This window comes from Apis cerana, linkage group LG11, assembly GCF_029169275.1.
Source record: "Apis cerana isolate GH-2021 linkage group LG11, AcerK_1.0, whole genome shotgun sequence".
Taxonomy (NCBI): Eukaryota; Metazoa; Arthropoda; class Insecta; order Hymenoptera; family Apidae; genus Apis; species Apis cerana.
Window position 1 is genome coordinate 15,602,458 of NC_083862.1, and position 14,404 is coordinate 15,616,861.

Consider the following 14,404-nt stretch of genomic DNA (forward strand, 5'->3'; position numbering starts at 1 on the left):
TTCGATCGCATCTCGTATTCGTCTCTCGAATAGAGGGAACCTGAGAAATCAACCGTTCAACTGGTAAGTATATATCTTTCTTTTTTCTTCCACTTTGGCAATGCGATGAAAATATCAATATTTTACGAATATAATTCATTTATTTCGTTCGTATTCGATGCGTGCCAAAATATTTCTATGCTATACTCGATACAAATTGGCTAAGGCTTTGGACTATCTCCGGTATATTTGCGACTTTTGCGAACGTACAGTCGCGTATACGTATCGCGTGTTTATACTCGGGCTATGTACAATTTTAACACGTAATGGTATATGCATATTTACCGATAAGAAAGAGAAGACGAGGAGGAAAAAGGGTGGATATAGGAAATGGGGGGGAAAAAGTGGTTGAAAACAGGGACACGGAACGGGAAGTTTGGGAAGATAAACGAATAAAAATGCGAAGGGGGATATAGATCGGAGTGAAAAGACGTCGCGCGATAAATTAACTCGCTGTTCGAAGAGTCTCTGTCGTCCTGGATATCTATCTATGTACAATCGACGACGTCTGATCGGTCTGAGATCAAGAATCCGATTGCACGGTCTTCCGATGATGGACGTTATATATATATATACATACACGCAGATACAGAGTAGCGAAGCGGATATGGTAGGTAGAAAGAGGCGAGAAGAATGGATTAAGGGAATCGGTTTTTAAATCTAGGAATATAGACGCGCGGTCAAGCGCTCAATGTGTAGACGGGACGTAGACGGTATGCCGCGAGCCTGCTCATCGGCCGAAATACTGCAAGGTGATTCGGAATGATCCGAGCTCGAAAAGGTTCGCGATGAGAAGTGGAAGGGAGGGATAGACGAGTATTCTCGACAATCGGAGGAGGAAGAGAACGATCATCGGACAGGGCGCGAGCGTTACGAACGGTGACTAGGTGAGAATTTCGGTTCGCTCGCTTCTTCCTCGCATCCGTCAAGGTGGGTGAAAACACTCTCTCTCTTTCTCTATCTATTTATCCATCTATCTCTCCTTCCTCTTTTTTCCTGATACTCCAAACACGCGATCAAGGGAAGCGTAGACCAAGGGACGCGCCGGATCCCGAGAACTGGTCCCAACCGGTTCGACATCTCGTCGATTTTCTCCAGTGGGGCAGTTGAATGCCGAGCCTCTTGCACTCGTGGACGTACGCGGTGAACGATTCGCAGTAGCAGTTTTCGGTCGGGCATTCGCACATGTCCTGTAGACAAGCCTTGTAGTACATGTTCGGATTCACCTTCTTGTGGCAGGCGTCGAAGATCTGCGATCTCAATCTGGTGCACAACCTGCGATCCGCACGTTCGATTAAAACGAATTCCAAGAGAGAGAGGGAGAGAGAGGAAAACGGAGAGTGATCTTACCGGTGATCCTTCCTACCCCTGCAACGTCTGGAGCGATCCATATTGACCACCGACTTTGGCCTCACGCAACTTTTCTTGGCCCCCACCAGCCACGATTGACCGAACGGTTGCGGATCTTGCAACAATTTGCCCCTTCGATTGGTGAAGTCGTCCTTTGGCAGGGAGTTGAAGTTCCCGCAGAGACCGCACAAATGTCCCCGATACGAAGTCGGGGCGGACACTTCGAGAAAGCTGATCCCATCCCAGAGAACCTTGATCCCGATATGCGTGCTCACGATTATACCGTCCACCGTTCGATTCACGTCCAGCCTATTGACCACGCGATAAGGTATCTCCACCTTCTTCCCGTTCACCTTCACTCGCATCTTCTGCCCGAGATTCACCTTCGAGTCACCCACCTACGAGACATAGAAAGAATACGCACTATAGGATGGATAATACCAGGATATACGCATATACATGATCGACCGTAGCGAGTAACCTTGATGGCGATCGTCTTCGTCCAGGCGGAGAATCTGGTCGATCTCGCATCGTTGGTAACCCGAATGCTGAACGTGTGCCCTATGCAATCGCTTGCCAATTGATACTTGCAAGCTCCCTTGAAGCTGTAAAATTTCCCATCGAACGTGCGGTAGTGGGGATCGCCGAAAACGGTGCACACACCGTCACCTGTGACAATAATTGTAATATATATAAAACATTCTTTCCTCAGGATCTAGTACTCACTTTCCACGCAACGGGGGCAGCACTGACCCTCCGGATGTTCCAACCTCGAATTCGGAGGGCAAGGTAAATTCAACGGCGGGCACATGGGCATCGCGCATCGTACTTTACCTTGCATGCAAGCGCATGCCTTGCACGAGTCAAGCTTCCAACTTTCGCCATCCTGCCTAGGACAAAAAGGGAATCTTTAAACGTTGGAACGTTGGATCTGGGGGGAGGGTTTAAGGGGGATAAGGTACACGCCGGATACTCGCCCCGTAAGTTTTGCCTGCGTAAGTGCAAGACGGTCGAACCTCCTCGACCTCGGGACACTGGGGGCAACAACGGCCCGGTAGGGCGATCTGGTGCTCGGCCGGGCAATCGTGGACGGGGCAAGTCTCTCGCACGCAGGACACGGTTGAATTGGAGCAGGTGCAACGGGTGCATTGGTCCAGATAGAATTGATTGCCGGAATTGTAGACGCTGGTCCCAAGTGTGCACGCGCCTTTCGGCGGCGACAAGTATCTCCCGCTACCTGTCCACGCGTTCCATTGCGCGATTCAGTTCTGTCGGGGAGTCGAGTATTTGTGTTCAATCTGTCGAATTGACGTACCTTTGCAACGTGGACAGCACTCGCCGGGATCGTGGACTATTCTCGAGCCGAGGCAATGGAGGACCGGGCAAGCTTGCTTGGCGCAGGTCAGCCGGGCACCGTTGCATCTGCAAGTGACGCATGGATCCTCGGTCGTGGTCACCGATCGATCCGCCGTCACCATTTGTCCGTTCACGTGGCATCCTACGAAACCACCGTATCCTTTGCACGCGTCCATTTCTATGTACGTAATATTGTATCGTATGTGTATGTGTGTGTGTGCGAGCGCGCGCGCGTTTCGTGTGTTGTGTTGTGTTATGTTGTGTTGTGTTGTGTTGTGTTGTTGTGTTGTTGTGTTGTGTTGTGTTGTGTTGTTGTGTTGTGTTGTGTTGTGTTGTGCTGTGCTGTGCTGTGCTGTGTTGTGTTGTGTTGTGTTGTGTTGTGTTGTGTTGTGTTGTGTTGTGTTGTGTTGTGTTGTGTTGTGTTGTGCTGTGCTGTGCTGTGCTGTGTTGCGTTGTGTTGTGTTGTGCTGTGTTGCGTTGTGTTGTGTTGTATGTGCGTGTGTGTAGGTTTGGAGAGTTACCAGTGCATACGGGGCAGCACTGGCCGGGCGGAGGAGGAATTGGATCCGAGCAAGGCGTGTAGCAATGCAATCGAGACTCGGTGATCACTCCTGCTTTGCAAGCGAAGATTCTACAGGGATCGTTTCCCTCGATCCACTCGGTCTCGGATCCATGATGAACTCCGTTTCGCGTGCAACCTTTGGAGCGAAGAGACAAAAAGCGTGAAAAATTTTCTCGAGCGGGGAAAATTAGAGCGGAGAGACGATGGAGAGGGGTGGAATGCGTTTATCGGCGCAGAGAGAAGCGCGAGGAACAGAAGCGGCTTTGTGCCGCGCTAGGAACAATGCTCCCCGCCCGCGGAACGCTTCCACTCTCGGTCAAACTGGAGCGCGATCGCTTTCTCCGCTCTATCTTCTCTCGTATATTCTGGGTCTGGTTTTATTATTACGACTTTCGACTCGACCAACCTTTACACCTGTGACAACACTCGTCCTCCCGTGGCTCCAGCAACGTGTAACAACCTTCGATGCTTGGGCATTGCTGTTTCCTGCACTCGACGAAACCATTCTGCGAAATATACAGAAAGATACGCGTAATAAAGGCGAACGATCCTCACCCGCGTAATTATTTCTCTCGCCTCGTTATCGCGATCTATAATTAAACCTCTACGAGGACTTATCTCTCTCTACGAATTATTACGTAAAAGGTAAACGCGGATGATCCGAGAAAATAAGGGAGATCGTCGATCGAGGCGAGGCGAATAGTGAAATCGAAAGCGGCGTGGATAGATCGGTAGATAGATTTTTTTCTCTTTTTTTTTTTTACCTTGCACAAACAATTGAAACACCTGGTGTTCGGGATCTTGTCCACGGTAAAGTCTTCTCCCTCGACGTCGCACGTTTCTCGGCTTCCTGGAAGCACAGAGGTAGCGATCACGATGATGATTCGGTACGATTGGTCGCGCGGTCGACCGATATCGGAACCCGGCGCCGATTCTTCGGTTACACGCATGCCATATCGATTATCCAAGGTCATAGGTGTATTATCTTCTATCTCAGAGAGAGGTCGAGCACGATTCTCGCGCTTCCTTCCTTCTTTCCTTCCTTCCTTTTTTCCCCCTTTTTTTTTTTTTTCTCTGTCAAGTACGCAGGAATGCGTGCGAGAAAGAACGCAGCGGCGTTGCCGCTCGCGTTTCCTTCGCCTTCTCTTTCTCTCCCCCTCTTCCTTTTCCCCCCCGAGTTGTTTCGTTCTCGGCCGCGCATCGAGTTCCGTTTCGCGAGAAACGCAGGGAAACGCGTCGCGAAAAACCAGCGAGTTCTCGTTTCCGAATCGAACGAAAGGGAGAAGAGAGAGAGAGAGAGAGAGAGAGAGAGAGAGAGAGAGAGAGAGAGAGAGAGAGAGAGGACGGATCGGATCGAAAGTCAAGGCAAACGCGCGGGCGTGCATATGTTGTTTACGCAATCGGTGGACTGTCGAGGGAATCGAGGGAAATTGTGGGTGATCGTGAGGTAGCGAGGACGATCGTTGTCAAACTACTACTACCACTACTATTACTACGGTGGGAAACGCGAATAGACAATGGAGACGGACCTAAGAATAGAGCGTTGACGTTCGCCGTTCGTTCCAATGACTTTCGATCGCGATCGCGAATCTCGTATCCGAGATGACGATCACCTACGTTCGAACTCACCTATTATACTTTCCGAGGCGTGGCAATGACGGATCGACGAGATTAAAGCCAGGGCCAGAACTAGGATCAACGGTTTCGAGGATAATCGTCTCATCCTTATCCTCGCCATCGATAACATCGGCTTAGTTTGCGTCTTCGCCCTCGTCGCCGATCACGATGGTTTACTAGAAAAGAGAAAGCAGAGGCTTCCGTCAGAGATCTCTCTCCCCTTCGAGGGTGACATTCCACGTCCCCGAAATCGATCACGAGAGAACAACGGAAAACGAATTTGGATCAAGGCTGTTGCGAGTAGTGGTGCGCCACCAGTAGCAGAGATCGCTCGCCGTGATCAACAAGGAAAGGAATAAGAAGAAAAAGAAGAAGAACACGCCGGTTCGCCCATCAACGATTGTTGTCATAACCTTCTGCCCGTTCGTATATTTACGCTAGACCTCCGTATATTTTCACGAGTCACGGACAACGCAACAACCTACGGAATCTTTCTTCGTAACATCCGTAACGGTCGATTCGTAATCATTCCGAGAACCGCGCGCGTGCGGTTATCCGATACGATCCTACGTCGAAACGAGCCAGCTTCGTCTCGATTTCTCTTGTTCGTTCGATTCGCGCCTCGATTCCTCTTTTTCTTTAGATATCCAGATTCGCATTCCATCGCTTTATCTCGTATCGAGAGCTCGGAAAGTCGAGCGAAATTTTCCGATCGGACGAACAAACGAACGAACGAACGAACGAACGAACGCGTGTCGTTCTCTCCTCTTCTTTTCTCAGACTCGTCGACTCGTCTCTAGCTCGATCCCCTCCACTCTCTCTTCACCGATATTCGTATTATCTCTTTTCCCCGCGTCCCATCTTCAGCTTCGCGATCGACTAATGGACGAAGCGAGTTCCGTTTATCTCTTCTCCATTCGTTTCGAACAACGCGATCAGGTATTCGCGCCTTTCCAACTTGTCGTCGCTTGGATAAAAAAAAAAAAAAGATCGAAAAATCGAATCCTTTCTTTCCTTTCTCCATGTATTTCTTTAATCGAGATTCGCGAAACTCGACCGATCACAGCCACGGTACTCGAGTATTGGAATCGCGTAAATAACGCGGTCGAGGTTCGAGCAAGTAACGAGTACGGACAGAGGGGAGAGAAGGGAGAACGACGCGCGATAAAGTGAGAGGAAAAAGAGAGAGAAGAAAGAACGATTGTCGCGGGGACGAAAGAAACGATCAAGCAGCGAAGGTTTCGACAATTTTACAAGATTTAACTCGAAATTAAGCCTCTAGTCGAGATCTCTCGACGCGTAATCGAGCAAACAAATAGCACGATCCAAAAAGACGCGTCCTTACGCGAGAACAGCGTCGAGGACGGTTGAGAAGCAACCGGAGGTAAGTGGCACGAGCTGTCGCGTGCACTGGCACGCCGTGACGGAACGACAACAACGGAACAGGTGCGTGGAACAAGAAGGGCTTGCTGCGCACCATCTGCCCGCATGTGCGTCGGTATACGAACTCTTGGACAAGTGAGTACGCATACCTACCTATCTACCTATCTACCTACCTACCTACCTACCTACCTACCTACCTACCCATCTATCCATCCATCCATCCATCCATCTATTCATCCATCTACCTACCTATCTATCTACCTACCTATCTAGCTAACTACCTAGCTACCTACCTACCTACCTACCTACCTACCTACCTCGTTGCTCCTTGGTTTACGAGCGTCGATGCCGGCCGAGCGTCGTATACGCGACGAAGAAAAAACAGGAGGAGAAACGAAGGGAAAAGAAGGGAAGAAGAGAGAAGAAGGGGGAGAGCCGGCGAGTCTCTCGGACGATCGCGATCAGCGGGACAAAGCGAAGCGACGCGTCACTGGCGACATCTAGTAGCGCGTACTCAGCTGTCAGATGGGTACGCGCCGCCTTCGACCCTCTACCGTTTCTGCTTCGACCGTTTCTTCCTCTTTTTCTCGAAAATCTTTCCTTCGCGTCCCATCCATTCCATACCCCGCGCCATTCTCCTTCCATCTTGAACGAAGAACGATCGAACGCGAATCGCGAGAATCGCGTTACGACGCGGACACGAATCTTTGCGTCCTTGATTCGTCACGGGTGTGTGTTCGGTTGCGTTGGTTGGTTCGTATCGGCGAACCGGCACGGGGACAAAGAGATCGAGGTCGACTTACCGGAGTCGAGCTATCGCCACGCATCCGTGATATACTCGGCGCCAAAGCGTCGACGAGGCTACGCATCCGTCGATGAATCGAGACTCGGTTCATTTGACGAGCGGGAAAGCTCGATAGTTCGCGTTCGAAACGTTGCGCTCGCTCTCTCCTTCCCTTTACGCTGCACACTCTCGCCGATAAATGCCGCGCACATACACACGCGCACACGCGCGGTACGCGGAAAATCACCGTCCGAAGAATCGAAGCTGCGGTTACCGGGTTACGTTCGCGCGGGGCAAGCTCGACCACCGACTACCGACGCGACTCGAACGCGTCAGCTGCTCGCCGCAGCTGCACTAAAGTTCCGTTGCGAGAACTTCCACCACGTTCGTATCGTTCCAGCGTAACGAGGTTCCGTGGCTGCGTGTTGTTGGACTAGCTAGCCAGCAGCAGCGGTTCAGGGGGGAAAGGCGACTGGAAGTGGTCGAGAAGAGTGGTGGCCACACGGCACTCGGGACGGCGCGCCGCGGCAGCGGCGGTGGTGGCGGCGGCGGCGGTGGCGGAGGTGGCCGGTGAAGTAGCAGCGCGGGAAGCTGGTGAAGGAACAACGGCTCGGGAAGGAGGAGGAAGAAGAGGAGGAGAGTGGGTTTGCTCGGACAACCGGTGAAGAGAACGGCAGAGGAGAAACGAACGGGACGGGTGGGAGAATGTTTCGATTCGCTCTCGCTCTCTCTCTCGCTCTCGCTCTCTCTCGCTCTCTCTCTCTCGCTCTCTCTCTCTCTCTCTCTCTCGTCCCTGCGTTAACGACGTGCCGATTCGATTACCCATCGGTTCGAAATTTTCACGTTTCTTTCTCGTCGTTACTTACGTTACCCACACGTTGGACGTACGCGCGAATCGAATCTATTCGGGTCCATCGCTGACCCTTCTATACACTAGCACTGCTGATAAGATAGACGGCCGAGAACCGGCCGAGAAAGGTGGAAAGAAGAGGGACGAGGAGGAAGAGTAAAAAGAAGAAGAAGAAGAAAAAGTTTTTTTATCCGACAGTGGAGGTGGCGGGAAGAGAGGAAAGGGAAGGAAAAGAAGCGAGGCTATCGCGATTGTCTCTGCGCTCGATCGGAATACCAAGCTGGAAAATACCGATCGTTGAAACGCGAAGAACGAAGATCCGACGAGATTCCAAACGAGAATCCGTCTCCGACCAATTTTCGATAATAACGGCCATTCTATCCACGGTGTTCCACTTCGATAATCGGTATCGGTCCGCGCGCATTCAATAATACCGCGTTTTTACGAGATATCCGGTGTCGGCATATCAAGGATCCCGCGCAAACAGCGTTCTCGTCTCGAAGCAACGCGAGCGTTAACCTCGATACCATTAACGATTTCTACTCCATCGATTCGAGTCGAAACGCGAAAAGAAAAACGCACCTCTTTCTTTCTTCTTCCGAGGCCGACTTGGCCGAGACGCTTGCTTACTTTCTCGGCTATTGTACATATCGAAGATGTTTATCGACAGTACTTTTCTGCTCTTCTTGACCGCCGACCACCGAGTATTTTACGTTCCTAGCAAGTACTACCTATCTACTTATCTACCTACCTCTCTACCTACCTATCTACCTACCTACCTATCTATCTACCTACCTACCTACCTGCTTGCCTATCTACTTATCTATCTATCTATCTATCTATCCGTCCATCTACCTATCTATCTATTTATCGAGCTTTCTACCTTTCCACCTCATTGCCATTGTTCGTGGAAATGCAAATCATTATGACAGTGGGAAATCGATGCAAATGGAAATCAATTTTATCTTTCCTTCAAATTCAATTCTTTATTATATCGTTACAAAGCTGGACTCGTGAAGAAAATATCGCGTGGTACAAAGATGAAAAGGTGAAAGAGGGACGCAATCGCTTTTGCTTTCTTTCGAGAGTAACGAGCCCAAGGTCGTGTGAAAATCTCGAATGGCACGGTCCCTGGAGAAATTTCGCTTACGACGCGAGACGTTTCCTTCGAATCGGTCGCTACGTGTCGACGCGAAGACGTCGAGGCTGAAGAGTAAGCGGGTATATCGTTGCCCCGCGAGCGATATCTCGACTCTTTCGAAACGAGCGTTTCGTCGTCCATTACTCCTCCTCCTCCCGCTCCTTCGCCCCCTTCCCCTCCCTCCCAATAGCGTAGCGCGACCGACGCTAGCAAAGTATACACGAAACGCTCGAATCGTAAACATAGTCCGATCGGGATATTTATTCGAAATAAACGGGGCTCGAACGTTGAACAGACACGGCCATTTCTGACTCGAAATTTATTTTCTTTTCCAATTCTACGACGCAACCTCTCGGTTTTCCACGAATCATCACCCGTTTACAGGCCGTTCGCTTCTCGACCTTGGACCACCGTTGCTAATCGTCGTTTAACGCGTTCTCGTTCGATCTTATCTTTCTCGAGTCCTCGACCACTGCCGATGCCTACCGATGATTTATGGATCCGTTAACGTCCATAAAACGTCGCTTTCTCTCTCGTCTTGGGCATCCGACCGTTGCCGGAGAGATCGGCCGCGATTCGCAAGAAAAACGATCGGAACGATGAAATCGAAGGGAATTTCCAAATTCCACGAAATTCCTGTTCGAAATTGAAACTCGGGAGAGTTGTTGGGATCGGATTGCGACGCAATCTCGAGCCGTGAAAAAGGAAGAAGGTTGCGGCGTATGGTCGGCGCGTAATCTCGATCGCGTTTCCGGAAACGAGCCGCGTATCCTGCTTGGCAGAAGGCGGCGGCGAAGGAGGAGGAGGAGAGAGAGGAGGGACTCGAAGCCGTTCTCGCTCGCCGCGTGCGCGCGAGGAGGCGAAGAGGCAAGGGGCAGGTTTTATCGGTATATGGCGAGCTAATTAGCGGCGTTCGCAATCAATCGCTTCCGGAGGCGGTTACAATCGCTCGTTTTCCGTCCTCCTTTTTAACCCTGGCCGATCGATCGCCCCCTCGCGATCGGAAACCACCGCGTTTCCGCGCGATCCGCAACACGGGCGAGCGAAGGGAAAAAGTAGCGTCTCTGCTTCTCTTGACCGATTGAATCATCGCGTTCGAGAGAAACGGAGACCTCCGATCTCTCTCTCTCTCTCTCTCTTCGTTCGCTTCGCCGTCATCCTCGCCATTAATTAACCAGTCGGGAAAGCGGAATCGCGGCGCCACGATGAATCACGGCGACGAATCACTCGGCCTCGGTTTCTTCTTCGGCTACGCCGATTCTGCAGGAAAATCGTTGCTCTCGATCTCCGCGATGTCCGACTCCCTCGAGGCACCGAGCCGTCCTATCGCGTGGCTCAGCCGAGTCTTCAGTTTCGCCATCTCTCTCTCGGACGTTACGGGAACCAAGCCGGTCCACGTGCACGATCTCGTCTCCGAGAATCCACCGCCCTTTCTCGACACGGACTTGAGCAACGCGGCCAGCCCCGCGTTCGCGATCTCCTCCCAATCCTTTTGCAATCGAACTCGATTACGTACAAATTATACACGGATAAGGGAGAATCCTGTTTTACCCACCGTTCGGTCGGACGGCTCGAATCCTACAGCCGCCCTTAGCGCCTCGTACTTGTCCTCGGCCGCGTTCGATCGTAACAACGCCAACAACAACTCCACGTTGCATCGAAGCTCGTGCCCGCTTCGCTCTCGCCTCTGAATATTTCAACAACTCGAATATAACGAGTGATTTAACGTGATCGGGCTCGGCTTACCGCTCGTGCCTTGGCCAGATCCTCGAGCCGCGCGAAGATGGAGCTGCACGTGGTCTCGAAGAGGAAGGGTAGCCCGGTGTCGGTCAACGATCGCTCGTTCCTCTCTCTCACGATCCTCACCATCTTTCTCGCGACACCCCTCAACTGATTGACCAACAATCCGATCTCGTTCTACCCTCGAAAACGGAAACGTGCGTGTAAACGGAACTCGCCTCGCCTCCATATCTTACCGTTGTCGCCTCGATCTCGCGCCGAGCCGCGAAATGATCGTCCATCCTCTGCTGCACCGATCGAACGTGATTCTGCCCTGCGTTCGCCCCTACACTCCCCCCCTCTCCCTTCCTCCTCGCCGATCCGTCGATCAACCGGCGCACGACCAAGGTCGAGGACGACCCGTCGCTCGACTGGACGCGGTAACGATTATTGGCCACGCTGGACACCACTGTTACCCTGCGATCCGAATTCACGTGGCCGAGCCCCACCGCGTTCCAGCCTTGCCTCTGCGCCGATCCGTCCGCCCATGCGAATTCTATGCACCGTCGATGCACACGGAGAAAGGTATTCGATTAAAAATTTCGAATAATTAACTTATTTAAATTTGCTTGAGTAATATCTATATATGTATATATTATATTATATCTTAGCTTATTACGCTCGATCTGCCTCTTCCACGTTATCTCGACCACGCTTGGCGTTATTCGAGCGATTCGAAATTATCGAGGTGACTTTTATTACTTTTATTATTCAACTGTTATTAAATTTCACCGATGGGAAAACGATCCTTTCTCGATCCTTGAGATGAAAAATTTCTTTGAAATTATTGTCATTATACCGGGAAACAATTGTGTGAAGGGGAGGATCGACGGAGCGTTGATCACGGTCACGAAGGAGGAGGATTTCTCGGGCGGGCAGCTTCTCAACGTCGCTTTTATCGGTATTTGTCCGATTTTTCTCACGGCTCGCAGCACACCCTCGTCCGTCCTATACGTGACCACCACGGTCGCGTCCATCGTGTACGACGGCCAATCCCCTTCCACGCTCACCACCGTCCTCCTCGAGTGGCTCTCGCCTGAAAATCGAGTTAAAAATTCGACGAGGGGTTGATACGATGATACAAGATACACGCCGAATTGGAGGGGGAGATTCGCTCACAGAGGTTGGCCACGGTGTAGAAATCGACGTTGGCGAGCAAAGGTTTGGAAACGTGGACGCAGACCTGAACGTCGCGGAGAACAGCGTACGAGGACAATTGCACGACGAGCTCGCAAACGGGCGACGTGCAATCCGCTGAGTCCATGGATGCGTTTACCGTCACCGCGAGCTCCGCCTCCGCCCCAGCGTCGCTGGTTCGATCCTCTGATCCTCGAGAAAAACATGGCGATCGATTCGTGAAAACTAGGAAACTAGTACACCTTACCCTTCCTCGCGCGCGCGCCCTCTCGCAGCTTCGACAATTCTCGTTCAGCGGCCGTGTAATCGTAGCCGCGCGGGTGGAGAGGGGGGGCGACGAACAAACTCGGCTCCGAGCCGAGGTAGCAAGCCTCCAACCGGCCGTCCGCCGACAGAACGACTACAGCGCCCTCCAAGTGCTGAAAAATAGCGCGCGCAAAAGTTTCGCCTCCTCCTCTATCTCCACCCCACTCACCCGAAGTTGGGCCCTGGCCACGGCGACAGGCGTGAACGGCAACTGCGCCGACCATTTCAGTGTCGTCCCCTCGTAGATCATCAGAGTACCCGTGTCGGCGATCACCAGCACCATCAATTTCCCGTCCGGCTCTGAAAAACGGGCCTCCAGTAACGAAGGAAGAGCATAAGAACGACGAAAGACACGTAACAATATCCTCTTCGTCGTTCGGGGTTCGTCGAATTTGTTATTGTTATTTTTTACCGATTACGTAAGCTCGAGAACAGACGGGCCTGTACTCGAGCCTCTTGGCGTATTTGATCGAGGCGCAGTTGTCCTTTAGACAATAGAGGTGTCTCTCGCCGAGTACCACGATCCCGATCTCGAAACTGGTCAAAGTGACAGTCTCGATGCCGAGGATCGGTTCACCGATGTTGAACGTCCAATCCGGTTCCAAACTGCTGCTGGATCTTCCATGCCCCTCCCCAACGCCGTCTTCGCGCCCGATCCTCGACCACTCGGCCATGCTTTGATACCTGGACAAACGGGGTTCTAAGTTTTTCCTCTTTCCCGAGCTAGCTAGAAAGCTAATCCACCTGCCTGTGACATTCGAGTATCCAGGAGGAGGTAGCGGCCACGAAGAGATCGTATCGGGATACGTAGACGATCGGCTCGGCCAACAACTGATTCCTCGTCGTCTGGCTGAACGCGAACACCTCTTGCTCGTAGAACAAAAGGGTGCCGTCCAGGCATTGAACGCAGAAAAAATCCCTGCCGCGGACCCCGCCGAACGGCCCAACCGTCAACGAGGCCGGGAACCTCGGCAATCGATGCTCGTAATTGATCCTCAACTCGCATCTATCCCCTGTCGATCGAAACGCTCCCTATATTCCATCCGAGACGACCGAGAGAAAAATTAGCTATCTCGCCAATACTTTTTCAACGATCGTCTCGACACATCTATATATATATATATATATATACACGTATATACCTTAATTTACAAAAGAAAATATAACGTATTTTTATCCTTGTCTTATACAGCGTTTCAACATTGCCGATAATAAATTATTGTATGTACACTTTTCTTACTTTTAAAACTTGTGGGAAAATATATTTTCTAGTCGCATCTAGATTGAGATGTATATCGCATATAGTACGAAAATGGGCAGGGAGAGGGAGAAAGAATAGTACCGTATTCGGTTTCAGATCCTTGGATCAGAATCATATCGTAGACGAGCAGCTTTGAATCGGTCAATACGGCTAGCCGCAGATCCTGCGATCCCCTGCAATTGTTTAAATTAACCTTCGATTGTTTCGAACACTCGTGTACTACTCACGAAACGAATTTGCCCGTTTTAACGTCCACGATGCAATCGCCGACTCGCATCTCGATCATGAGATCGGTCGATTTGTAGTTGGTCGGCGATTTCGTTTCGTCTATCCATTGAGAGGACGGGTCGTACATCCTTAGGTAACCATCGTGACTAGTCACCACGATGATATCGTGGTGCCTTTCTTTCCCGAATAACGGCGCTGCCATCAAGCTGTGCCTGTCGAAACTCTCGTTCGCTCCGCATCTCGTTTGCCACCATTCTTTCGTCTTGAACAACGACATCGTTCTATCTTGAATGACAGAAAACGCGACACTTACCTCCCTCTGTTTCCTCCATCGTTACCATGGAACCATTGCGTCATAACATCGTGCTCGAGTCGATCGTTACGTAATCAAGGTCGGAATTATTATATTCGTTCGATTGAAATTTTCAACAGATCGAGCGATTTTCAGATCATTTTCTTTCTTTCCTTTTTTTTTTTTCCTTCCCCCTTTTTTTCTCTCTTCTTCGATTCAACGTTATATCTCGCGATTATTAACGAATGGTTCGATTCTGATCTTGAAAATCGTATTTACCGCTGCGGCTCCGTTAGTTAGTCCATCTCATTGGTAGATG

The 14,404-nt window shown here is 50.9% G+C and overlaps 2 protein-coding genes across 5 annotated transcripts; both read right to left on the reverse strand.

Annotated features, from left to right (window-relative positions):
• Positions 1 to 120: 120 nt before the first annotated feature.
• LOC107994530 (BMP-binding endothelial regulator protein) lies at positions 121 to 7,447 on the reverse strand. Of its 4 annotated transcripts, none has more exons than XM_062082516.1 (11): positions 6,617 to 7,447; positions 4,937 to 5,100; positions 4,072 to 4,157; positions 3,714 to 3,813; positions 3,267 to 3,443; positions 2,705 to 2,887; positions 2,367 to 2,626; positions 2,116 to 2,275; positions 1,871 to 2,058; positions 1,390 to 1,787; positions 121 to 1,314 (listed from the first exon to the last, which is right to left on the reverse strand). In XM_062082516.1, exons 2-11 carry the CDS (start codon positions 5,052 to 5,054, stop codon positions 1,056 to 1,058), a joined length of 1,929 nt encoding a protein of 642 aa, XP_061938500.1. In that variant the 5' UTR covers positions 5,055 to 5,100; positions 6,617 to 7,447; the 3' UTR covers positions 121 to 1,055. The 4 variants fall into 4 exon arrangements, with proteins under 4 accessions (XP_061938500.1, XP_061938497.1, XP_061938498.1 ...); XM_062082513.1 differs by having other exon boundaries at positions 7,111 to 7,253; XM_062082514.1 differs by having other exon boundaries at positions 6,625 to 6,767.
• Positions 7,448 to 8,900: 1,453 nt separating this feature from the next.
• LOC107994496 (protein PTHB1) lies at positions 8,901 to 14,273 on the reverse strand. Its single transcript, XM_017051459.3, has 12 exons — positions 13,793 to 14,273; positions 13,647 to 13,738; positions 13,053 to 13,317; positions 12,717 to 12,988; positions 12,474 to 12,604; positions 12,246 to 12,417; positions 11,981 to 12,184; positions 11,661 to 11,897; positions 11,059 to 11,357; positions 10,829 to 10,999; positions 10,638 to 10,769; positions 8,901 to 10,571 (listed from the first exon to the last, which is right to left on the reverse strand). The coding sequence occupies exons 1-12, from the start codon at positions 14,068 to 14,070 to the stop codon at positions 10,332 to 10,334; spliced, it is 2,493 nt and encodes an 830-aa protein (XP_016906948.2). The 5' UTR covers positions 14,071 to 14,273; the 3' UTR covers positions 8,901 to 10,331.
• Between the last annotated feature and the right edge of the window lie 131 nt (positions 14,274 to 14,404).